The 23,282-nt window shown below is 55.5% G+C and overlaps 6 protein-coding genes across 6 annotated transcripts; 2 read left to right on the forward strand and 4 right to left on the reverse strand.

Annotated features, from left to right (window-relative positions):
- The first annotated feature begins 666 nt into the window (after positions 1-666).
- Positions 667-4,653, forward strand: EJ05DRAFT_477082 (uncharacterized protein). Its single transcript, XM_033744175.1, has 3 exons — positions 667-1,105; positions 1,161-1,373; positions 1,425-4,653. Exons 1-3 carry the CDS (start codon positions 949-951, stop codon positions 4,412-4,414), a joined length of 3,360 nt encoding a protein of 1,119 aa, XP_033599300.1. The 5' UTR covers positions 667-948; the 3' UTR covers positions 4,415-4,653.
- Positions 4,654-5,176: 523 nt separating this feature from the next.
- EJ05DRAFT_517198 (uncharacterized protein) lies at positions 5,177-6,880 on the reverse strand (the record flags this gene model as incomplete). The annotated part of the gene is made up of 2 exons (XM_033748670.1): positions 5,177-6,065; positions 6,164-6,880. 2 exons carry the CDS (start codon positions 6,878-6,880, stop codon positions 5,337-5,339), a joined length of 1,446 nt encoding a protein of 481 aa, XP_033599301.1. The 3' UTR covers positions 5,177-5,336.
- A 384-nt stretch (positions 6,881-7,264) lies between these two features.
- EJ05DRAFT_511633 (uncharacterized protein) lies at positions 7,265-10,098 on the reverse strand. The gene is made up of 4 exons (XM_033748256.1): positions 9,146-10,098; positions 8,949-9,040; positions 8,576-8,866; positions 7,265-8,522 (listed from the first exon to the last, which is right to left on the reverse strand). The coding sequence occupies exons 1-4, from the start codon at positions 9,713-9,715 to the stop codon at positions 7,520-7,522; spliced, it is 1,956 nt and encodes a 651-aa protein (XP_033599302.1). The 5' UTR covers positions 9,716-10,098; the 3' UTR covers positions 7,265-7,519.
- A 127-nt stretch (positions 10,099-10,225) lies between these two features.
- On the reverse strand, positions 10,226-15,719 carry EJ05DRAFT_440820 (kinase-like protein; the record flags this gene model as incomplete). The annotated part of the gene is made up of 7 exons (XM_033741952.1): positions 10,226-11,203; positions 11,268-11,811; positions 11,870-12,866; positions 13,036-13,210; positions 13,919-15,154; positions 15,210-15,376; positions 15,440-15,719. The coding sequence occupies 7 exons, from the start codon at positions 15,717-15,719 to the stop codon at positions 10,226-10,228; spliced, it is 4,377 nt and encodes a 1,458-aa protein (XP_033599303.1).
- A 1,393-nt stretch (positions 15,720-17,112) lies between these two features.
- Positions 17,113-20,245, forward strand: EJ05DRAFT_45744 (kinase-like protein). The gene is made up of 3 exons (XM_033742525.1): positions 17,113-17,131; positions 17,191-19,028; positions 19,136-20,245. The coding sequence occupies exons 2-3, from the start codon at positions 17,406-17,408 to the stop codon at positions 19,769-19,771; spliced, it is 2,259 nt and encodes a 752-aa protein (XP_033599304.1). The 5' UTR covers positions 17,113-17,131; positions 17,191-17,405; the 3' UTR covers positions 19,772-20,245.
- Positions 20,246-20,877: 632 nt separating this feature from the next.
- EJ05DRAFT_45766 (uncharacterized protein) lies at positions 20,878-23,243 on the reverse strand. The gene has a single exon (XM_033742538.1). The coding sequence runs from the start codon at positions 22,964-22,966 to the stop codon at positions 21,158-21,160; it is 1,809 nt and encodes a 602-aa protein (XP_033599305.1). The 5' UTR covers positions 22,967-23,243; the 3' UTR covers positions 20,878-21,157.
- Between the last annotated feature and the right edge of the window lie 39 nt (positions 23,244-23,282).

Raw genomic sequence — 23,282 nt, forward strand, 5'->3', positions numbered from 1 at the left:
ACAGCGGTCCTAGTGGACAGAATATGTGTCTTGTACTGGAGTTCATCGCCCACGGTGCTGCAACAACGCTTCCCGAATACGCAGCTTCCGAACCGTATTAACGCTACATCGTCAAACAGATATTCGACTATCTTGACTGGTTGTATGGTTCCTGTGGCATCAGCAAACACTACGACCCAGATCAAACATGACTAGCCTGATGAAATGCAGATATCAAGCCTGATAAAACTTCCATCGAACTTTGAGATGTGATGAAGCTGTTCATACGTATATCACACAGTCCGATCAACAGGGTGGTGTCGGCAAAAGACTACGAGAGCTTTTGGGTTTTTCATCCAGTGATGTTGATGCACGAACATCAAGACAGCCATGGCTTATTGCCTATTTTTATGAATTGATAGCAAGATGAAGACTTGCTTGATCTCGTGCGATAGAATTCCCTTTCACACGTGGTTCGATAGTATGTCCTTCTGCTAATATTTGACGTGATGAGAACGAAAGTCCTCTTAGACCATACGTATCTGATACACAGTCCCTCGAAACGTGCGTGACTGTTGTACCTGCAATTGCCGTATGGAAAGTGCTCAATACCCTTTCGGACTAGCGTGACCCAGACGACTGACGCACTGCTCCGCGTCTCTCCATTCACCGGCACGTCGCTCTATACTGGAATGTTGACATCAAATTATCCTCTCTTGTCCAGCAATTACCCCCCGAGTTCGACCTGTTCAAGATATCCTCGTGCAGCTAAACTCCCAGTTGCTCTCGTCAGAGTCTGCGCGGCCTCGCAGGCAACCATGCGCCGTCCTCAAACACATTCGACTTAGGCGGCTCACACGTCCACTTTGATACAGCAAAGGGCACAACAGACATTGCTTTCTCCAACGGTGCTGCCCTCATTCATACTCCAGCCGCCGCCTCCGTACGCCGAGCTCATAGCGCGGCTCTATGGAGAGGATGAACACTGCTGCTGTCGCGAGACCGCCCCAAACTCTCCGACAGCGACGCGAGTCGCAACGACCATCACAACTGAAGACTGCCCGCAACGGAGGCTTGGAGAATGGCGATACATCGAGTAGAGCTGAAGCCACTTCGGTGCCTTACGGTATCGTGTCTTGCCCACGCGCTCACATGAAATCTCTATACTCACAGTGTTGCAGTCAAGGACGACCAATATATCCTCCGGAAGTTCCAAGGCTTGCCTCCTTCCCTCGTCGTCCATCTCTATCCTTCATACTTTCGCATCGATCCAATTCCTGAATCTTTCGGCTATGATTCGCCTATGAAGGGCTTCCTGCAGCACATCCGAGATCACACATTACCACATGACATATTAGAGGAGATATATGAATTGAACGCTCCGTTCTACGAAGGTAAGAACAAAATTGCGCGCGACGACTGCTCGCTGGCTAATATACTAACAGGTTGTCTGATCGTCCAAATCCAAAATCACAAGTCTATCAGCAACAGCCGACCCAAGAAAGGCCCAGCTAAGACTGAGAGTGATGGCGTCAAGACATTCTCCCTTCATAACAGAACCCAGTTCACGACTCCCTCTCCCTTTGTTCCCTTTGACAGTAAGCCTAATGCGCCGCAGCAGAACAATGTGAATGGTTCGAATTCCGAGGGTGCTGGCAGTGAAAATGCTGCGGAGAAGGAGAAGGAGAAGGAGAAAGAGAGGGAAAGCATGCCAGCTCCGCAGACAGCACAGCAAAAGGCAGCAAGTAACGAGCCCAAGATCTACACAGTCGTCCTGCATCCAACTGGGCTTTCCAAGCAAGAGGACATGCGCTTGCGAATGACGACCCATGTGTTTGATTCGAGCACCCTTCGCCGACAGCAAAATGGGAACCGTACTGCTGCGACGCCAACTATGGCGCAACCCCCGACACCGCTGACAGCCTTCTCTCCTACACTGTCCCAAGGCAAGGGATCCAACAAAGGCAGCCGTCCTCCGAAGACTCAAGCAGAAGTGTATGCGTACGAAGCAGAAGTCATCCTGCGGACGTCTGAACAGTTATATCTTGAGCCGACCGCAACTTTTGAAGAGTCTCAACAACTAATAGACGACTTTACACACCCTAATTACAAGCATCCACCGCCTCCTCCCCGAAAGCGAAAGAGAACTGTTGCCGAACTGGCGGCGGACGATGCTGCGGCAGCCGCTCAGCAACGTTATATGCTCATTGGAGACGACCGCAAGGCAACGACTACTACTGTGGCTACAGACGACGACGACGAAGTTCAACTTGGCGTGCGTGGAGGCAGCGCTGCCTTTGCCCCGCAGTTCTCAAGGTTCAAGACGCTCGAGAATATCAGAGCCGCCCATGAAGAGAACGAGAGGAGAAAGAAAGAGGAGGAGGCCAGAGCAGCCCAGACTCGCAAAGAACAACAGGAGCAGAAGAAGATTGCAGACGCAGCGGAACAACAACAGCGTAATGAACAGTTGGCACGTCAACAACAACAAGCTCAATTGCAAGCACAGCAGCAACAGGCACAACAGGCGCAAGCACAACGAGAGCAACAACAACAGCAACAGCAGCAGCAACAGCAACAACAGCAGCAGCAGCAACAACAACAACAGCAGCAGCAGCAGCAGCAGCAGCAACAGCAACAACATCAACAACAGCAACAACCACAACATCAACCACATCAACAACATCAACAACAACAACAGCAGCAACAACAACAACAACAACAGCAGCAACAGCGAGGGCAGGCACAACAAGAAGCACAAGCAGTCCGCCAAGCTCAAGCCCGTGCTGCGCATCATCTCCACGCTCAACGTCAACAAGCAGCATCACCTCAAAACCCCCAGGCACAAGCCATGTCTCACGCCGCGCAACTCGCAAACCAGTCACAGCAGCAATTCAATGGGTCTCAAGGTCAACAGGGTTCACCTATCGTGCGTCACCGTACCCCGTCGGCCTCTTCACCTAATCTTGCCTCTACCTCACACCCCATGGCCGCGCCCATGGCTGCCACAACTTCAAGTATGGGAGCTGGAAGTCCACAGAGACCGCCTTCAGCTGTTTCACATCACCCTGGTGCCACTCCTCAGATCGGCATGGTTCGGCAGGCAAGTCAGAACCAAGGGCCAAGTCGGAACGGTACGCCGCAATTGGTGCAAAACACGCCAAACATGAACGCTGCGGTGCCAGCGAATGGCGGCCGGATCATGACTCCACAGCCGGGCCGTGTAAATGCGCAGGGCAGTCCAATGGCCGGCGGACCGGTCATGATAAACCCACAATCGCAAGCTTTCGCACAGATGTCTCCCGAGCAGCAGCAGCAGCATATGATGATGCTCCAGCAACAGCAGCGTCGCCAGGTAGCAGCCCGCCAGGCCGCGATGGGTAACATGGCAGGATCTACGCAAGCCCAGTATATGGCAATGCGGCAGAGGCTCGGCCAGCTCCAGCTCCAAGCGCAACAACAGCCCGAGAATCAGGGCATCATGCTAGCAATTCAACAAGTCCAAAACCAGATGAGAGTGATACAGCAGCAGCATAATCAACAACAACAACAGCAACAGCAGCAGCAGCAGCAGCAGCAACAGGGGCAGCCACAGATGTCACACTCTCCCAATCCCGGTCAGATGAATGGTGGCGTGCAAATGCGTCCACAGAACTCTCAAAACCCAACGATGATGAATCTAGCCCTGCAACAAAACGGCAATCCTGTGACTGCCCAGCAGCTGCAAGACTTCAAGATAAGAATGCAAACACAATATCCTGACGGCAACTATCCCCCACAGATTGCCAACAACCTCAACCAAGCTGACCAGCAACTTCGGATCATGGCGAACAACCGTGCCCGCATGGTCTCGGCCCAGAACCAAGGCATGCAGCCAGGCATGGGTCAGCAGGGCATGCAGAACCTCAACGCCATGCCGAACATGAACGGCATGAACGGGGGAATGAACATGAACAATATGACTGGCATGAACAACAACATGACCGGCATGAACGGCATGGTCGGCATGCCCAGCCAACAGGGCGGCAACATGAACGCGCAGAACAACAACACGCACATGACAACGTACGCGCGCATGCTCCACCAGTCTCAGGAGAACCAGGTGCGCCAACGCATGATGATGGCCCATCAGCAGCAGCAACAGCAGCAGCGCCAGCAACAGGGTCTCGGGCCTACTAACATGCAGAACGGCGGCAGCATGCAGGGCATGGGCGGTAGCGGTGGTAGTGGTGGTGGTGGTGGCGGCGGCGGCGGCGTCGTCAACATGGGCGGTATGGGTGCTCAGATGCAGATGGCCCCGGGCCAAATGAATCCCCAGCAGATGCAGCAGGCCATGTTGCAGATGCGTATGCAGCAGCAACAGCAACAACAACAACAGCAGCAGCAGCAGCAGCAGCAGCATCAAAACAACCAAGGCGGTCAAAACGGCATGGGATGATCCGGAGGGGATTGATTGATTGCATGCATGCATGCATACATACATGCGTGAGTTGGCATGATACATGCGCTGCGCCAAACAAAGTCATCATCATATACCCAGGCGTTTTTTTGTTTTTCTTTGGAGCGCTTTGCGTTGGGAATGAACCCTCTCTCTTGGACTGTGTGTGTGTGTGTATCATCACTATGGTATTTTCGGGCTGGGAATGAATGAGCTTCTTATTTGAAGAGCGGGTGGGCAGACATGGTCGCATGGACGCATTGTCAATGTGAGGGATGGGGAAGGGCACGGCATGGCATGGATGGATGGATGGATGGATGGATGGCACGGCGTGGTCTGCATGCGATAGGATGCGATGTGAGATGATGGTATCTATCCACACACATACACACGCGTCCGTCTATAGATAGCGAGCGGCTTAATACAATTGCTATACTTGATGCTGGCTCGGGCTTGATGCTGGGTCTTGGCTTGATGCTGGCTCTGACTGTGGCTCTGGCTCTGACTGTGACTCTTGACTCGTAATGTGTTTGTTTGTGTGTTCGTCGGGGTATTTGTCTGTGTGTATACGTATGTATGTGCGAACTATAACGACCGGACATTGAATTTTCCAAACTTTCAAAGCTTCATGGACGTAAGTAAGCAATGCAATGCCACTCAACGAAACGCGTCCACACGAGGAATCGCACGCGGTACATCAGCAGTAAAAGGCCAGTCAGACAGTCAATTCATCCACTCATCAATCCAACATCCATACACCGCATCAAGTACAGCATTGCCATAAACGTCATTGCAACCTTTTCCTTTCTCCATTCATCCATTCCTTCCACACATACATACATACATCCTACATGCCCTCCTGGCATACAACCCCCTACTACACCCCATCATCCTCACGACCATCCATCCACCCACCAACCACTCAATCACGCCCACCAACCCTCCTCTCGAAATCCTCCTCCATGCGCACACCCTCAACAACCTCAACCCTCTTCCCCAAACCCACCATATCGCTACTCTGCCACCACTTCGCACTACCAGTACCACCACCACCAGCAGCACTCTCCCTCCCCTTCCCTCTACCCTTACCCAAGCCAGTATCCGCGCCCCTACCACCACCAGCAACAACAGCATCACTCTCCTCATCATCATCATCCTCGGTATCAATCAGCCCGCCCAAGCCACCTCCCGCAGCACCGACAACAACGACAATCTGCGCGACCCAGTCACGCAGCAGGGCGACATTCTCGCCTGCGTCGCCGGCGAGGCTATCGGTCAGGTAGACGAGGTCGGGCGCGAGGTGTCTGAGCATGTGGACGAAGCCGGAGGGGGTGTTGAAGGGCATGACGCAGGAGTCTGAGTCGACGAGGCGGAGGGCCTGGGCGTGGATGTCTCGGAGGGCGGGGGTGCTGTCGGGGGGTTGGGTGGCGGAGAGGGCGGGGGTGGTGCCGGGAGTGTATTCGGGGCGGGGGTCGAGGGTGGTGAGGTCGTCGCCGGGGGTGTGGGCTGCTGGGGTGCTGATGGCGCTGTAGGAGGAGCCGAGGGAGGCGGCGTGGAGGGAGGAGCGGCGGGATTTGGGGGTGGCCGGCATGTAGATGAGGATGAGGAGGTTTGTGGAGCGAGCGGAGGGGGGGAGGTGGGAGAGGATGGACTGAGGGGGATTGTGGTTAGTGATTTGGATGATACGGAGGGACCGGAACGGAGGGGGACACGGAAGAGGGGGAAAAGGGAAAGGGGGTGTAAACATACAGCATTCTCAGAGAAATGATCTCCAGCATCATGCAACTCCTCCAACGCACTCTCCGCACTCAACACCACCGCAACAGTCTTCCTCTTCTTCCCCCCAGCACCAGCACCAGCACCAGCACCTCTCACACCCTCCGCAAACGCACCCGCATCCACCACACCCCCGGTCGCACTCCTCTGCACGCTCTCCTCACTCCACCGCGCATGATCCCCAAAATCATCCCTCCCCTCCTCCTCGCGAATACTCTGCAGCGCACCACCCACCATCGCCCCCGCCGCCGCCACCCCAGCAACCACATTCCTGCGCGCCAGATCAAACGCCTGCTGCGGCGACGGCGTGCGCCGAATCGTATGGCTCATACGCGCCATGAACCCTGCGTCGTCGGGCGGGTACGCGCCCGGCATGTCTGCACCATGTCTCGCATCCGTCTCGCCTCCAAGAACGCCTTGGCTCTGGGCGTATGTGGTGCTGTTGTTATCCTTATTCTTATTGCTGTTCCGTGCCCGGGCATCGGTATACGGATCACCGTAGCTGAGATCCGTGTTCGTGTCGTCGTCGCTGGAATCGTCGTTGTTGCGCGCGCTCCAGACCCAGGCTGCGAGGCCGCCGGCGGCGAGCGTGGCGGTGATGAGGAGCGGGACCCAGTAGCCGAGGGTTGTGCGCCGCGTGGGCGGCTGGTTGCGACGGCGGCGGTCGTAGCGGTCGTAGGAGAAGGACATTACTTTTCTTTTTTCTTGGTTGTTTGTTTCGGGTCGGGTGTGTGTGTACGTGTGTGTTGTCAGGGCGTGTTATCGGCTTTTACATGTTCGGGTGAGCGAGTCGTGCGCGAGTAGTGAGAAGGGCAAAGGATCGGGGGGGTTCTGATGATTTGTTTGTTTGTTTGTTTGTTCGTGTGATGGACTGCCGCTGTTTGGATCTGGTATTGAAGTTGGAGAACTCGCGGTGGCTGGGAGAGCGGATGGAGGAGTGAGCGGAGGAGAGAGTGAAGTGAAGCTAGCGGTGTTGATGTTTTGGTGGCTCGTGCGTGCGGCGGCCGAGGGAACGGGAAAAGGGTAAATCCACGTGTGGCTGGGGAGTCGACAGCCGACGACGACGACGACGACGATCACGTTCACGCCGGCACGACAGAGTCAGAACCGAATTGATGGTGGAGCATTCTGATGATAACATATACAAAGCTCGTAATAACTGCAGTATGTCTGCCCTTCACCCTCGCAGACAAGACATCCCCAAGCCCCAGCCTGCCCACCCATCAACCCCTATCATGCACTCCATAACCACATATCCGAACACCTCACCCCCCAGACCACAAGACCACAAGTCCGCAAGACCCCAAGACAACAAGACAACAAGACAATCTACCCCGTCTGCCTCGGCGACAACACCCCCTCCAACACCCCCTCAGCACCACCACCACCACCAACAACCTCCATCTCCTCCCTACAAGCCTTAACCTCCCACTCCTCCGGACGCTCATCAACCCCATCCAACGCCTCACTACCCCCCCTACTCCGCGGCCCCTCCAGCATCTTCGCAAAGATAGACGGCTTCCTAGCCCCGCCGCGCTTAACATTAAGCCGCGATAACGACGACGGCGGCGGCGGCGGCGCAAACACAGAGCCACGCATCATCATACCCCCTGGCCTGCCCGCCTCCTTCTCCTTCTCCTTCTCCGCCGTCCGATCCGTCGAGCCAAGCTTCCGCCCGACGAAACCGCGACTCTGACGACTGACGCCGCTCTCGCCAGACGTGCCGGTAGCAACGGACTGAGTCGACCCGGTAGCAGACGTCGTCTGAGATCCGAACTTGCCCTTCTTGTTCTTCTTCTGCTTCCCGGCCAGTGCGGGCGAGATCGCAGGCGTGGGAATGGAGAGCGTGAAGCCGGGCAGATTAGCCGTCAACTTCGCCCTAAACCTACCTGCTCCGGCCTCAAGCTTATGCTGTCGGGGCGTCGGGAGACCATCGTCGTCAGGCTCAGGGAAGAAAGACGGAGCGGGCTCGCTGCCCTCCTTTCTCTCCAGAAGATCCAGGAGGGGCTTGCCGGCATCGTGCTCGAGAGACTCGGCAGCCATACCCGGCGCGGACGACGCAGGCGGCGCAACAGACTCGTCCGAGAAGACCGCTTTGACATGCTCCGGCCCTTGCACACCACGCTTCTGCCGCAAGCGCTTATACTCGAGGTAATCATCCACCTCGTCCGCGAGCGGATGCCGCAGCACCTCATCCATATCCACCTCCTCATTCGGCTCGCGCTGGAACGTCACCTCGAAAACCAACACCGGCTCACCGTCATCCACCATCCCACCACCACCACCCCCCGTCCTCCGCACCGGCTTAATCGACCACCCGATAACACGATGCCTAGACGAACGCCATCAGCAAACCCCTAACTACAAAAACCAAGCACTGCCTACAATCCATCATACCGAATCCCGACCTTGGGCGCCCACAGCGAATTCAGCGCATGCGAGCGCAACACGCGCACCGGCCACCGCGCCTTGGAATCCGCGCCCGTGAGCCGGAACCGGCCGCGATCGCGCGCGCCGCATCGGTAGGTAAATGTATGCGGCGACGAGCCCTCGACCTCCGAGTCGTCCTTGAGCACGACGGCGTAGGCGCCGTGCTCGTCGAAGCAGACGCCGCCGTCCGTGGTCTCGATGTCGATGATGCCGGCGTGGCAGGCGAACATGCCGTTGATCCACCACCTTTGCTCGGTCGGTCAGCTTCTTGTCCTGGCCTGGCCTGTACAGGGCCACGACGACGATGATAAGGACGACGATGACTCACGACCCCGGCACAAAGCCCAACCCGCCATGCTTCTTCGAGCGCGCAGGCAACAGCCGCTCCGGACACGAAAAGCTCCACAGCTTCAGCAGGCCCTGTCTCGTATATCAGCCCCCTGTTTTCGCCCTCCCCTTTTCCTCTTTCTCCCCATCCCCTCCCCCCTCCCCTAAAAGTAAAGTAAAAAAAAGAAAAAGACTCACAGCCCTCGCCAAATCCCCCGTCCCCGCAACCCCAACCAACCTCCCCCCAACCCCAAACAAAAACGGCCTCAACGCATCCAGCCTCCCGAACCGCGCCTCCCAAACCCCCACAAGCCCATCACATTCATCCGCCAACTTGCCCGGCCAGCGCGTCGCCTTGCCTGCGATTTCCATGACGGCGAAGTGCAGGCGTGAGGAGCGGAGGGTTGAGGCTGTTATTTCGGCTGTTGGTGCTGTTACTCCGCCTACTGTTCCAGCTCCGCCGCCTGCGGTTGTAGTTGTAGGCAAGCAGGACCCATCAGCACGCACCCGCACAAACAAGTCGTGTAGTGTGAGGACGTCGTCCGGGTGGAGTACGTCGGGCCCCTCGCGCGCGACGAGCGGGTCGAGGTCGTTGCGGATCCAGGAGGCGACGAGGCGGAGGTGGTGTTTTGAGAGGGGGATGGGGGAGAGGGCGGAGAGGGAGGGGGGCAGGGTTGGGGGGCGGGGGTTGTGGCGGGTGTTGGTTGTGGTGCTGGATGTGAGAGGGAGAGGGGGGCGTTTGTGAGGGTGGGTTGTTGTCCAGGGCATTGTTTTGGAGTGTGTTTTGTGGTTTGTGGTTGGTGTGGGATGGTTGGGGAGAGGGTGTGGTGGGTTGTTGGATCTGAGGATGGAGTGTTTGTGTTTGTCCTGTTTTGTTATTGCCGACGTATTCACTCTCGCCTTGACGCTACCTGCCTGCCTACCTTCTTACCCATCACTCCCTTCCCACCCACGACTTCCTCCGTACGAAGCCCGCATATAAGCAAGTTGGTCAGTAAGTAGCCAGTCGCGAGACAAGTACAGGTAGAAGACCAGAGCAGTAGCAGAGGAGTGTCAAGGGGAAAGCGCCATCCATCAAGCACCATCCATCAAGCGCCACCCATCGAGAACCCCTATAGGATACAGATATGGTCAACGAGCAATGACGATAGAATAATAATAATAGAATCATTAGGCCGAGACGGAATAATCCCCCCCCCCCCGTATATCAACGCGAATCGAGTACATATATATACGTAGAAAAGCACCACCCATCAACACACACAAACCAACGACTAATCAGTACCGCACAAACTTGACCCGTCCCCGTATACCCACCGGCAAATCATCCACATCCACCAGGCCCAGCGAGACGGCGTCGCCCCAGAAGAACAGGGCGCGGTCGTGTGCGTAGGCGAGGTAGTCGAATTCCTCCTCTTCTTCTTCTTCTTCTTCTTCTTCTTCTTCTGCTTCGTCGTCTTCCCCTTTTTCGTCTCCGTCCACCTCTACGTCCTGTACGTCTCCTTGCTTTCCCTGTTCTCCGCCATCACGCCCACGCTCATTCCCATCCAGCGTCGCCGTGTCTCTCTCACCACCACCACCACCACCATCCACACCAGCCACACTCTTCCCTTCCCTCTGCCCCTCCGGCAACCCCGGCACCTTGGCCTGCACCACACCCCACGCAACCCACTGCGCCGAGTTCGCAAGGCGCCACACGCGCGTCTCGGCCATCAGCCGCTGCACCTCCTCCTCGGTGCGCGCCTCCATTTCGGCGTCTTCCTTGGCGACGGTATCCTTGCTGGTCATGTCCTTGAAGGTGCGGGAATCAGGGCTCTGCGCGGGCAGGGAAGGAGGAGCGCGGGAGTCGAGCATAAAGGCTGATATGATACTGCTAGCCGACGACTGGGTGTGCGGCACAGCACCATTGGCACCAGCAGACGCAGACGCAGACGGATACGACGACGAACGGGCAGCAAGCAGGGGCGTAGGCGGCGTGCTGACGCTCGAAAAGGCCGGGCGGTGCAGGACGTACGCGCGGATAAAGCGGTGCTGCTCGGGCGGAGAGGGGTAAGCGGCCGTGTTGACGGCATGTGCGGCGTCCGGGTCGTGGTAGTTGTAGCACCACTCGGTGAAGTGGTTTGCAAACTCGAGCCCGGGCAGGTTTGCGTTTGCGTATTCAAAGTCGATGACGACGAGTTGTTTGTGGACGTTTGCGGGGAGGAGGAGCGGGGACTCGCCCGAGGGGGTCATGCGGAGGATGTTGCCGTATTGTGTCTGTTGGGAGGCATGTTAGTTGTCTGGTTTACGGATCCTGCAAATTCATCTTATGACGACCTACATCGTTGTGGGCAAAGACCAGCCGTTGCTTGAGCTTCTCCGCGCCCCCGTACTGCTCGTCCAGCCAGGTCCGATACTTGTCCACCGTCCGTCGGAATGTCGCCCACGGCACACCACAGACGTAGCCGCGTGTCTTCCAGGCCTCCCCCTTACTCGAGCCGCCGCCCACGCCATCTGCCCTCTCAACAGCAGCAACAGCATCGACCTGGCCGTCCAGCCAGGTCACGACCTGCTCGCATCGGTCCACCCACTTGTCCCAATTCCTCCATACAAACGGCCCGTCCTCGCGCTCCTGGGGCAGCAGATCAATCCCCTCGTGCAGCTCACGCATCCGCTTCGCAATCTGTCTGGACGTCTCCGGGATGCGCAGGTCACGCGGCGTGAGCGGCTCAGCATGGAGGAACTCCTCGAAGCGGCCGTTGATGAACGTGCCCAGCAGACGGGGCCCGATGCGTTTGCGCGCGAGACGGCGGAGGATCTGCAGCTCAGACTCGCGGTCGATCAGATGCTCGACTTGCGGGCCGTAGATGCGGAGGAGGAGTTTGCTGGATTGATGTTCCGTTAGTGGCACGGGCGGGGATTGTGTACTGGCAACAAACTTACGGAGGGGGTTTCTGCGGCTGCGGCACGGGTACGCCGTCTTTGACATCAGCCGCCTCGGGTACCTGTGGCAGCTCTTTTGGTGGACTGACAACATACACGGCGTTTGTCAAGGCACCACTCAGCCGACACACCTCAATCTCGTCGGAAAGCTCGCGTGGCACCTTTCTCCAGCCCTTGAGTCGCAGGGTGTGGGTCAAGCGGACAATCTCGGACTTGAACGTCGTCCACGCCTGGCGATCGCGCTCTTTGGTGGTGGCAGTGCTGGCGCGTCGGGCGTCTGCAGCTGCAGGTTCGCTCTGACCGCCAGAGTAGGCCATCGTCTTGGAGTTGTCGAGAATGACGTCCGCGGTGGGCACATGGGGCTCGGAGTCGATAGTCTCTGTATCCGACGAGGCCAGATGAGATCTGCGGCGCGACTTGCTGAAGGAACCGGATCTTTTGTGAAGCACGCTGAGCGGGTTCCTGCGACTCTGGCCATGGCGCTGACTCTTCTCCGCCAGCATTGCCTTTTCCAGAATGGCCGTCAAGCTCTCGAGCGCGGCGGAGCCTTCGTCGGAGCTGTCAGAGTCGCGGCGCTCTCCTGACCCTGCTCGTTCACTTTCCCGCCGAACAGCATCTTCCGCCTCCACCACCGCCGCCAACTTCCGCGCCTTTCTCGCCGCCCTCCTCGCACTCCGCCGCTCCCTCTCCAGCCTCACCCAAGCACTGACCTGCGCAACAACACCATGCTCCCCCTGAGCGCCCGTCTGGCCACCGCTCTCGAGCCGGTCCGACGACGAGACATGAGGATACTCCTCGGTCGAGGGATTCAGAGCACCCCCAGCAGCTTTCTCCAGCGAAGGACGGGAGCCATGGCGACGTTTTCCAGCCAAGGAGGCGGGGAAAGGCCTGCTCTTAGAGGCGCCGTCGAGCTCGAGCGGGTCTTCAGTCGTGGTGGGATCCTTGTGGGCGCCGATAATTAAGGGCGAGATGCGCTCTGACTCGGCGATGGAGACGCCTAGGCGGAAGAGCATGTGGTGAGTATTGGGCGTGGTACATATGTATACATATATACAGACACACTTTGAAGAAAGAAACAGAGAAAGCAAAGAATGTACAGCACAGAACGGAAGTATCAAACTTACATTTCACAGCCTTGTTCCGCGGCGAGCACGAGGCATTATTACTGTTGCTGTTGTTCGTGTTGTTGATATCGTCGGCCATGATTGAACGAGGGGCTTCCGTGGGGAGGGGAATGTGACAGCAAACAGCGCCCGGTGAGAGTAAAGTGTAACGATGGATAGATATCCAAACCGGAACGAGAAGACACGCACAGAAAACAATCAAGTTTGTCCCTCGATACTAGCTACTGTATGATAAAGTAAGACGCGAGTTCTGTAGCAAGCAGTAAGTAAAAGAAGAGCAGTACAATGAAGTCCAGTCGGTCCAGTCCAGTCTTATCTATACCAGGCCATGTTAGCATTATCTGGACAACAAAGAAGCGGAATAACACCACAAGTCGGCATGACAGCTTACCTTTGCCTTGCCTGCGCAAATACACGTATTGTTTGATATAAACGCGTGGAGTTGATCAGTTGTTGGACAGTAAGAAAGAAGGGGAGGCGATGTCCGGACACTAATTATTCCTGCAGTAATAAGTTGGTAGCAAGGTGGGAGGAATGGGTGTGCAGGATTGGGTGCCTTAGGCATCCACGATTGGTGTCATACGTGTGTTGCATCCATGTGAAGATATTGTAGTACGGCGATACAGAAATACAGAAGATGTACATGTAATTATTCTACGAGGGCATTTGCTTTTCCCAGTTCATAATGTCGTGCCAGTCAGTCACCCGCAGAAACGCCATGCTCTATAACCCCCCCCCCCCAAACTGCCCGCCATCAAGACAATGGCAGTTCCCCGTCATTATATATGTATGTATACTACAGAGAGACGTGTTTTGTGTCCAGCATGTCAGGCATGTCAGGCATGTCACGCTAGCGCGTCGCCCATTCGACCGTCTCGAGCGCCAGCATGACGAGAACGAGTGTCGATGGCAGGATCCACACGACATAGCTCTGGAAGAGCAGCCTCGACATTGCGCCCATGTACACGTTGTTGATCTGGCAAATCTGGGCCAGCTGCAGCGCACTGGGTGCTCCGGTGAGGAGGAAACAGACAATGATGAAAATCTTGTCGTCCACGATGCTGACGGGTATATACTTGGCCGTCAGTGCCAGTAACGGAGCCATGACCAGTGTCGGCAACACCATGCGGCAGACAATGCTGGCAATCAAGATGTTCCGCTCGACCTTGGGATCCTCCATGCTATCCCGGTCCTCTTTGGGGAGGGTGTTGCGAGCCAGATTGGCTCCAAGAACTACAAGGATCAACGGAACGGCCACGCCGCCGCTCTGTCCAATGGCTCGAGTGACGGAATTCTCGACAAAGGTGCCCTTGTCAAAAAAGAGGTGTTGCAGCGGCGTGATGGAGGCAACGACGATAGCGGCCAACATGGCCCAGAGCGGTGGGTTCATAAACGACCACAGTCCCTTGACGAAAGCAGCAATGTAGCCATAGATGTGGGTCAGCAGACTTTGGACCGGTTGAGGCAGGCTGCTAAACACTGCGTGCGCACCTCTCGATACAGCCCGTGCTGCCGAGTCTTTGGACTCTGCTGCACTTCTCTTGATCTGTGCCCACTTCCCTCTGATGCCTCCAAACGACTCGTCGTCTGATTCGTCTGCAGGTCGGGGGAAAGACGTAATGTGGCCGGTAGAGCGATGCCTGGCGTGTTCGCCCCGGCCAGCCATGTTGCCTGGGCCCTTTGCAACGACGTTTCCATTCGCAGGCGTAGGCACGACGTCATGCGCATTGTAAGCACTGGACGCAGAGCTAGATGTCGAAGTCGAAGTCGAAGTCGAAGAGTCGTACTGGCCGACTTTGCGAGGCGTAGCCGTGCCAGACTCGTAGTCGGAGTGGAAAGACTCGCCCAAAGGCGGACAGTCGTCTTCCTCCTCGACGTCGATAAGATTGCCATACGAGTCCGAGTAGGCAGCACCCTCAATCCTGGCATACTCTCCTTGATCCTCGTCGGGGTATTCACTTTCAGGCTTCAACAGGACGTTGTAGCCCCATGACCAGCGGAGGAGCTGACCGAGTTGTTGAAATATCAAGAGGTAGAGAATCCCGCGCGCCGCAACCTCGTCATCGTTGTCACCGGGTACTTTGTCCCAATGCAGTCCTTGCAATGTCTTGGATAGGGATATTACGAGCGAGATGGGTAGCGAATTCGAGTTTCCAAAGACCTGGTATGTGCGTTAGAGACGGTGTAAGTAAGTAGCAGAGTGATGGGAAGCTTACTGCCATGGCTATGACGAAATTCTGGGCACGGATCTTGAAGCCAAACAGCCTGGAGACTATGCGTGCACAGACGTATGAGATGAAGGTTTGGACTAGAAAGATGAGAGGAATGATGGCCAGGTCGACCAGCTTGTCTGCGGTGAGCTGTGAGGCTAGTTTGTGGAAGACTGGGTCTGGTTAGAGTGCTGAATACTAGATGTCTACTCCCATGGACACAGACTTACTCAGACATGGAGTGAAGAGCTGTACGTTTAGATTCGCGACGAATTTCTGTGCTTCAGCGTCGAACATGCCCTGTCGAGCAATAATGTAGCCAGGCAGACTGACGCAGACAACCTCAAGCACAGCCTCGAAGACCAGGAGAGTGAGATGGCCGAGGTCAGGATGTTGCGAATGGAGCGGGAGCTTGTTCTTGAAGGCTTCCAGCATTCCAGACGCATCGACCATGGAGACAAAGTCCGGCGAGGACTCGATGGAGTTGAGACGGTATGAACGGGGAGCGAGAGGCATGATGGGAGGTAGGTGTGTATATGAGTAGGTGGTAAGCGTTGAGGAGCAGCGAGGTGATATGAGGCCTGGAGGTAGTGAGGCGTCACGGCGTGAAGCTGATGATGGGAGTAGAGGCGAAAGCAGGAATTGAGGAAGACGAGAAAGGCGAATGATCAAGTCATGCTGGCGGTAGTACGAGGGCAGAGTGAGTGAAGGGTGTGAATCGGAGAAAGAGAGAGAGTGAGAGAGATATGTGAAGTGATTTGACCGGACAAAGAGAAGATAGCAAGTTGCAAGTTCGGGCGAGAGAGTTGGCAGCGAGGGTGCGACGGGTGTTTGATGGCGTGCTACATGCTGTGTTGTGCGCGGAATGGGATGTAACATACTGCGGACATCGGGTCTAGGCAAGGCTGGGCTGATGCAAATAGGGTGCTTGGCGAGGTGACTACTGCTGCAAGTCTCGCGGTAATTACTATTATTACTGCGCAGTGCTGGAAGATAAGAAGAGTGTACTATATAAATTATCATGAATGACATGAATAAAGCATACTCATGTCTTGTAGTGTGAGGAGTGTATCTAGACAGCGATATAAACGAGTGTGTTGTGTTGTCGTGTACTGTGTTGGATAGATAGAAGCGATGTATTATCGAGTGGAGGTTGTACGTAGGAGTGAGTGAGTGACCTGCTGGTTGATGCCTTGGTGCCTTGATGCCTAAGATTATTGATGCCTGAGGTGTCCAGCATCGTCACCAAACGGTCCAGATCTTTCTCGCGTGTGAGTCGGTTAAAGTTGCTCTTGCGACTGTGGCGAGTGCTGCTGCTACTGCTGTGGCGGTGCTGCAGAGGGGCATGTGTGGCTCACTCAAACTGTGGCTGCAACTGTGGCTCCAACTGTGGCTGCACACGTGTTTGTGTGATGAAGATGGCATTCCCTCCACTCTCTCACAATCGAATCGTCGATGATGCGGATGCTGATGGCGATGTTGATGGCGACGGCGATGGCGATGCGTGTCAGCTTGCATGCGAGACACATTCAAGTCGCATGAACCTGAACTGCAACACACTCGACCATTTTCCCCATGTTCGTCTACGAAGCCTGTTTTGGGTCACGTTCTTCTCATCTTTGAGTCGAGCGTATGAGCTCGTCGTCCCCTCTCCACCTGTGTGTGTTTTCCCCATCCTCCTTCATCCTCTTCACTCACACTCTCACATATACATACACGCACACACACACTCTCTCTCTCTCTCTCTCTCTTACTACTCACTCACTCCACTAATCTATACTCACAACTCCTGTCTACCGGCTCCACCACCAATCCCACTAACATTCCCCCGGCCTAGACGACACACTATTATCGCCCGATCCTCTCTTTCACCGGCTCTTCTGCCCCTCAGTCCCTCTCCTCGATTCCTCCCATTCCACTCGCGCCAGGTGTGTATAGCAGACCTCTACCAACACATTCTCTCCTCACTCACTAATTACGCTGCCAGTCTACAATACCCCGCTCAGCTCCTCCGCTAATTACCTTCCCACTCACTACGAGCCCGCATTCCACCGGTCCACCCTCCCTCCACAGACAGCCTCGTCGAGAAGGCCTTCGAAACACTATATTCATTACCACCCACACACTCTCTCCAACACCTTAGCACCTCCTCTGCCACCGTCAGCCGTGTCTGCTGCGTGAGCGGCAGCTTGCCTGGCCATAATGTCTGCAACTACTCCTGACTCTGACGTGCCATCGTCGCCGGCCGAGTCTTCCGCCAGCGAGACTACCTCTCCCTTCGTCGAGTCGCCTCTATCCCCCAATCCTGCCTCTCCCTTCGTGCCCGCCCCAGCAAGTCACCTCGATCGGCCTCATAGCGCTGGCCGCGCCGTCTCTGCTGCTGCCTCCATGACTCCTTCCAGTCACCCTCTGGGTGCCGTGAACGCCGCTAGACGGCCACCTCCAATCTCGAGTAGGGGCACCGGTCTACAGAACATGCCGCAAGACATCCTGGCACGCCTTGATGCTGTCCGCAATCGTACTGGTCCTGGACCGGCGAGAGGGCCAGGAACACCAGGCTCGTTAAACAGTCCTGCACTATCCTCTCCGGCTGCAGGCGGTCCCGGAGGTATTCCCACAAACTTCAAATTGCCAATCGGCATGTCAAGACCAACTGCGCCGAATTTCCAGTCGGCTCCAGCTGTACCGAACCTGCGATTAGGTGGCAACAAGCCTTCACTGGCGGATCGAAGAGGAGGACTCAAGCTTCCGGGCGGCCTGCCTGGCTCTGGTCCGCCTACTCCAGGCGGTGCTGGTCCCGTTGGAGGTAGAAAGGGACCTGGTCTGAAGTTGTCCCAGATGAATGGTGGCGAGCAGCCCGAACAGTCAGGAGGCCGCTCCAACGATCTCAAGAACTTTTCACAATTCATTGACGTCAAGTCTGGCAGTCTGAACTTCAAGGGCAAGGCTGTGCTGAACGCCGAGGGCGTCAAGTTTGCCGGTGGCACTCAGTTCAACATCTCGCTGGACGAGGTGGATACGCTGGATGAGCTGGGAAAGGGCAACTACGGCACAGTCTACAAGGTGCGACACAGCCGGCCAAAGTTTAGGAGACCGGGGCTTGGACTGGCAGGAAACAAGCCTCTTCCGACAGATCAACAGCCTGTCCCACCGTCCCCGACGACGACGACGACCAAGACCGGCGAGCTCGACTCGGGGGACAGTGCAGCTTCGGCAAAGGCCACAGCCGGCACTACTGGAGTCATAATGGCGATGAAGGAGCTTCGACTGGAACTGGACGATGCCAAGTTTGCCGCCATCATCATGGAATTGGACGTCCTGCATCGCTGCGTATCCCCGTACATTATCGACTTTTATGGCGCCTTCTTCCAAGAGGGTGCGGTGTACATCTGCATCGAGTTCATGGACGGTGGCTCAGTCGACAAGATTTACCATGACGGTGTGCCCGAGAATATATTACGGAAGATTGCGTACGCAGTGACGAAAGGACTGAAGTTTCTGAAAGAGGACCACAACATCATCCATCGAGACGTCAAGCCGACAAACATTCTGGTCAACACAAAAGGACACATCAAGATTTGCGACTTTGGTGTCAGCGGCAACCTGGTGGCGAGCATTGCAAGAACAAACATTGGCTGTCAGAGCTACATGGCGCCCGAGCGAATATCGTCGGGCGGCATTGCACAGGCAGGCGCAAACCCGGGCGGCGGCACGTACAGCGTGCAGAGCGACATTTGGAGTCTGGGCCTGACGATCATCGAGTGTGCTCTGGGCGCCTATCCCTATCCCCCTGAAACGTACAATAACATTTTTAGCCAACTCAGCGTAAGTCTTTTTTTCTCTCTCTCTCTCCCACTTGTGCCCGTGTGCCACCATCCATTCGTCTTTTTTTTGGTGTGAGCATGCTTATCAAACCCACCATCGCATCACAGGCCATTGTGGATGGGGAACCGCCAGACCTTCCTGCCGAAGGCTTCTCTGAAGCAGCAAAAAACTTTGTCAGGGGCTGTCTCAACAAGATCCCCAACCTACGACCCACCTACGCCATGCTCCTCCAGCACGCCTGGCTCGCCCCGCTCGACAAGCCTGCTACCATTACCGAAGCGGACGAGGAGGCAGAACATCTCGCCGAAGATGGCACCACCACCACCACCACCACCACCACCACCACCACCACCATGACCACCGCTCCTTCATCAGAGCCCACCGCCACAAATGACACCACTTCCGAGTCAAACGCCGCCGCAGATGACACCACCACCACCACCGCTCCCGAGTCAAACGCCGCCGTAGACGACACCACTCCCGAGTCAGACGCCGCCCCACATGCCGGCGCCATGGAAGATGCCGATGTGTTGGACAAGGAAGTCGCAGATTGGGTCAAGGAGTGCCTCGAACGCAAGAAGAATGGCACGCTAGGCAAGAATAACCCAAAGAGCAAGGAGAAGCCCGCCCTGCACGCGGCACCACTTGACGCGGTGGGCAGCCCTGACGAGGCGGTGGTGGTCAATGGCAGCGCAACGACGACAACAACAACGACGACGACGACGACGGACACTACTACCTGATGGATGTGCACACTATTATGGGCAGCTATATAATGATACCAAACCCACACATTTATTTTCCCTCAAAAACTTGACTGCCGCGGCGGCCTAGCTGCTGCTTGTAGTCCCATCATCATCCCATGTCCCATGTCCCATGTCTAGATATGATTAGATCATGTACGTCCGCCCCCCAACCCTCCCAGTCCTCAGCCACTGCACGGTTGTTGTCGGTCTCAATGGATTGGCTGGCCACGACGACGGACCTGACAACTCACGACGACGTGTGTCGAATTTCGCTCGACAGCCCCCTCCCCCCAACACCCAAAAACACACGGACCCTCTTTGTTTCATGTTTACAGCGGTCAATCCCTGCGCTGGACTGTACGAACAACGAATGCGAAGAAGAAGAAGAAGAAGAAGAAGAAGAAGAGAAAAGCACGAGCACGAGCACTACACTACAGTAGCACTAGCACAACCGGCACAACTAGCAATACTAGCAATACCAGCAATACTGTACTGTAATTACATAAACTACGTGGACACCACACCACACCACACCACACCACACCACACCACACCACCCCTGCCTCGACAGTCTAGACAACTCGGACAGTCTAGACCGCCTTCTTTGTTCTTCTCTCTGTTCTTCTCCTTCGGCGCCCCACCGTATATGCTCCACTCATCAAGACATCAAGGCACCATGCTACTCCATCCCATCAGGCATATCAAGCTCCATCCACCCCATGAGGCATCATCCATCAGTCAGGCATCACTCACTCACTCACTCCTTCACTCACCCCGACACTCCCTCACTCACTCACACCAACAATCCTGCCATCTAATGTAAGCCAGCACGCACGCAGAAAAAGACAGAGAAGAAAGATGAAAAAGAGGTAATTAGGTAACGCTGGTTGTGTTGTGTTGTGTTGTGTTGTGACATGTCATTTATGGCGGGCGCCTTTTAAACCATGTGTCGTGCGTGCGTGCGTGCGTGTACGTGCGTGCGAGCCATGTGTGCCATGCGTGTATATATATATATATATATATATAGATATGTGTATACACAGGTTGCATCTTCAGATCATGCACAAGCTTTTTTTCCATTTGCCGCGTTCAATAAAGAGCGCCTTAGGCAGGACAGGACAGTGAACAGGCTAATTACTACTAGCTACGGAATGGCTCGAAACGGCAGTACCGAGACCGTTCCGTAATCAAATCCTGACTCATGCTTTATACTTTACATGCACTTCAGAGTCTCAAAGTAAGGTCAAGTCACGACGACGACGACGACGACGACGACACAGAGAGTCCAGGACTCCAGGCCATCAGCATAAAACAAATTGATTCTCATCTACACTCGCCACCTTTCATCATGCGCCGACACGTCCAACCCACAGCATCCCAGCCTCAATTCTCCGGCGCATAGCCATACGAGTACGCCACCTCAAACTTCTTGCCGTCATACTCCACACTCTTCAGTGTTGCATTCTTGGCAGGCATCGCATTCGCATACAGCGCACAAAACGTTCCCACAGGCTTCGTATTCAGCACGGCAAGGAACGCGTTAAAGTACCCACACCGACGGTGCGCGTGAACACTCGACTTGGCAGACCCTCCGCCACTCCCAACCATCGTCAGTTCCTGGTTGCAGAGAATGGCACATTGCGCAGGCTCATATGGACCCACCACCAGCTGACTGCCGCTGATCGACTGGGATATATGAAACGACCCTGGCAGCGCAACCGCTGCTCCAAAACCGTCAATTCGGTTCGGCAGGATCTGCTTGCGGTTGTAGCCGTTTGATCCAGCTATCATAACCTCAAACTCTTCCATTGAACTGCCCCTATCCGTGACTGAACTCTCACCCAGAAACGACCCAAACAGTGCGCAGCGAAACGACGCTGATGATGCAGGGTTGGGGCAACGAGGTCCAGGGATGAAGATTGGGTCCCGCTGCACGAAGATGTTGAAGCCTCCACACGATGAGACTGCATCGCACTCTCGAGCGCACTCCATCGGATCGTACTTGTTTAGCTGCTTGCCAGAGATGAAGGTTGAAAGGTCTACCGACGCCTTTGCGTTTTCAAACACGCGGATGTAGCCTTGCGGCGTGTTCGCATCCTTGGCAATGATGGCATATTTATCAAAGTTCAAAAAGTCTCCAGCCGTATCGTGGAGCGGCAGAGGCGCAGTCCCAGCTGTCTGCGGCGAGCATGGACGACGCACCGGTCCGGGAGCTGTGATGTTGACAGTTGTGTTGAACGATTTCCCGTCAGAGTGGCCGAGAGGTACAACAGTGACGTTAATTTGGTGGCCAAATGTGGTTGTGCCGTTCACCAGAATTGATGGAATAGGCTTGCTGGTTCGGTTGCTGGCAGTGACTTGGTCTCGAGCCGGGCCAACAGTCGTCTTGGAGTGCACATGATTGATCGTGGTATTGCTGAACGTGGAGTTGCTAGGTCTAATAATAATACTGCTGGCATTGAAGCGAGGATTGTCAACAACAACGATGCCGGGCTTGATCTTTATGCCCGTTGTGGCATTGTGAACGACAATGCCACTAGGCTTGACATGGGATCCTTTGACAACGACGCCAGTAGACTTGGCACGACCGAGGGTGCTTGAGTTGCTTGCACGGCTTGGCCCGCTGGAGATCTGGCGTTCGAATGTCGAACAAGGCGTCTTCTGTCGAGACGTTTGCGTTGAATCTCCTTCCAGGAGACGCTGGCACAATGCCGTGACGCTGTCATCATTCGAGCGTGTTTTGCACCAACTGATAGAAAATGCCGCCATAACACAGGGGTGAGCTCCGTTGCAGTTTCTCAACCAGTCGAGTGTGTCTTCACATTCCGCTACGCTGTAAGGACCATTGCGACGTGGCGCTATGGGAGTGACTGGCTCGCCCTTGAAGGCTTGTGTACACTGACGTGCGAACTCATTGATAAAGTTACATTCCCTACTCGGAACTTGCGCTGGCAAGCAGCGGTCGAGCACAGAACTACCGTCTGCCCTCTCAGGATGCAGCATGAGCTCGCAGGCAACATGCTGGCCCTGAGTACGGCCTTCATCGTTGCACCACTTCGCCAGCCTGACACTGGGAATCGTGGTATTGACTGGAGCGTCCGAAGGAATGTTCTTTCCAGGGATACTTCCGCCATTGAGGACCGCTGCAGATGCGAGGCCAAGACCCAGAGCGATGACGGCAAGTGAGCCCATGATGGAGAACTGCTTCTAAAACTGAAGCGGTTTGGCGAACGCCTGTGCTGAATGAGGTAGATACTGCAGAAGCAGTAATCAAATGACGATTCGGACAGAAGATAAGAGTATGAACAGTAAGGCTGTTTCAAAAGAAGAATGCGGATGGGATATAATATGCAGCTGGAATGAATTTTGATTGCTGCTGTAAATGGGATGTTGATGATGTAGAAGAAGACGAACAGTGGGCGAGAGAGGTTGAGCTTTTGATGATGGGTTTGTTTACACATATGAACGGCAGGAGAGGTCTACGCCCGTCAAGAATCCTAAAGTCGGC

This window comes from Pseudovirgaria hyperparasitica, assembly GCF_010093815.1.
Source record: "Pseudovirgaria hyperparasitica strain CBS 121739 unplaced genomic scaffold EJ05scaffold_10, whole genome shotgun sequence".
Taxonomy (NCBI): Eukaryota; Fungi; Ascomycota; class Dothideomycetes; order Acrospermales; family Acrospermaceae; genus Pseudovirgaria; species Pseudovirgaria hyperparasitica.

Coding starts and splice junctions, on each gene's coding strand:
- EJ05DRAFT_45766 (XM_033742538.1), bottom strand. CDS start 22,966: ATGGGCTCACTTGCCGTCATCGCTCTGGGTCTTGGCCTCGCATCTGCA.
- EJ05DRAFT_477082 (XM_033744175.1), top strand. CDS start 949: ATGGAGAGGATGAACACTGCTGCTGTCGCGAGACCGCCCCAAACTCTC. Junction 1,106..1,160: donor AGCCACTTCGGTGCCTTACG/GTATCGTGTCTT, acceptor ACAGTGTTGCAG/TCAAGGACGACCAATATATC. Junction 1,374..1,424: donor GAACGCTCCGTTCTACGAAG/GTAAGAACAAAA, acceptor ATATACTAACAG/GTTGTCTGATCGTCCAAATC.
- EJ05DRAFT_45744 (XM_033742525.1), top strand. CDS start 17,406: ATGTCTGCAACTACTCCTGACTCTGACGTGCCATCGTCGCCGGCCGAG. Junction 19,029..19,135: donor ACATTTTTAGCCAACTCAGC/GTAAGTCTTTTT, acceptor ATCGCATCACAG/GCCATTGTGGATGGGGAACC.
- EJ05DRAFT_511633 (XM_033748256.1), bottom strand. CDS start 9,715: ATGCCCTGGACAACAACCCACCCTCACAAACGCCCCCCTCTCCCTCTC. Junction 8,867..8,948: donor TTGGGCTTTGTGCCGGGGTC/GTGAGTCATCGT, acceptor GACCGAGCAAAG/GTGGTGGATCAACGGCATGT. Junction 8,523..8,575: donor GGGATTCGGTATGATGGATT/GTAGGCAGTGCT, acceptor GCGTTCGTCTAG/GCATCGTGTTATCGGGTGGT.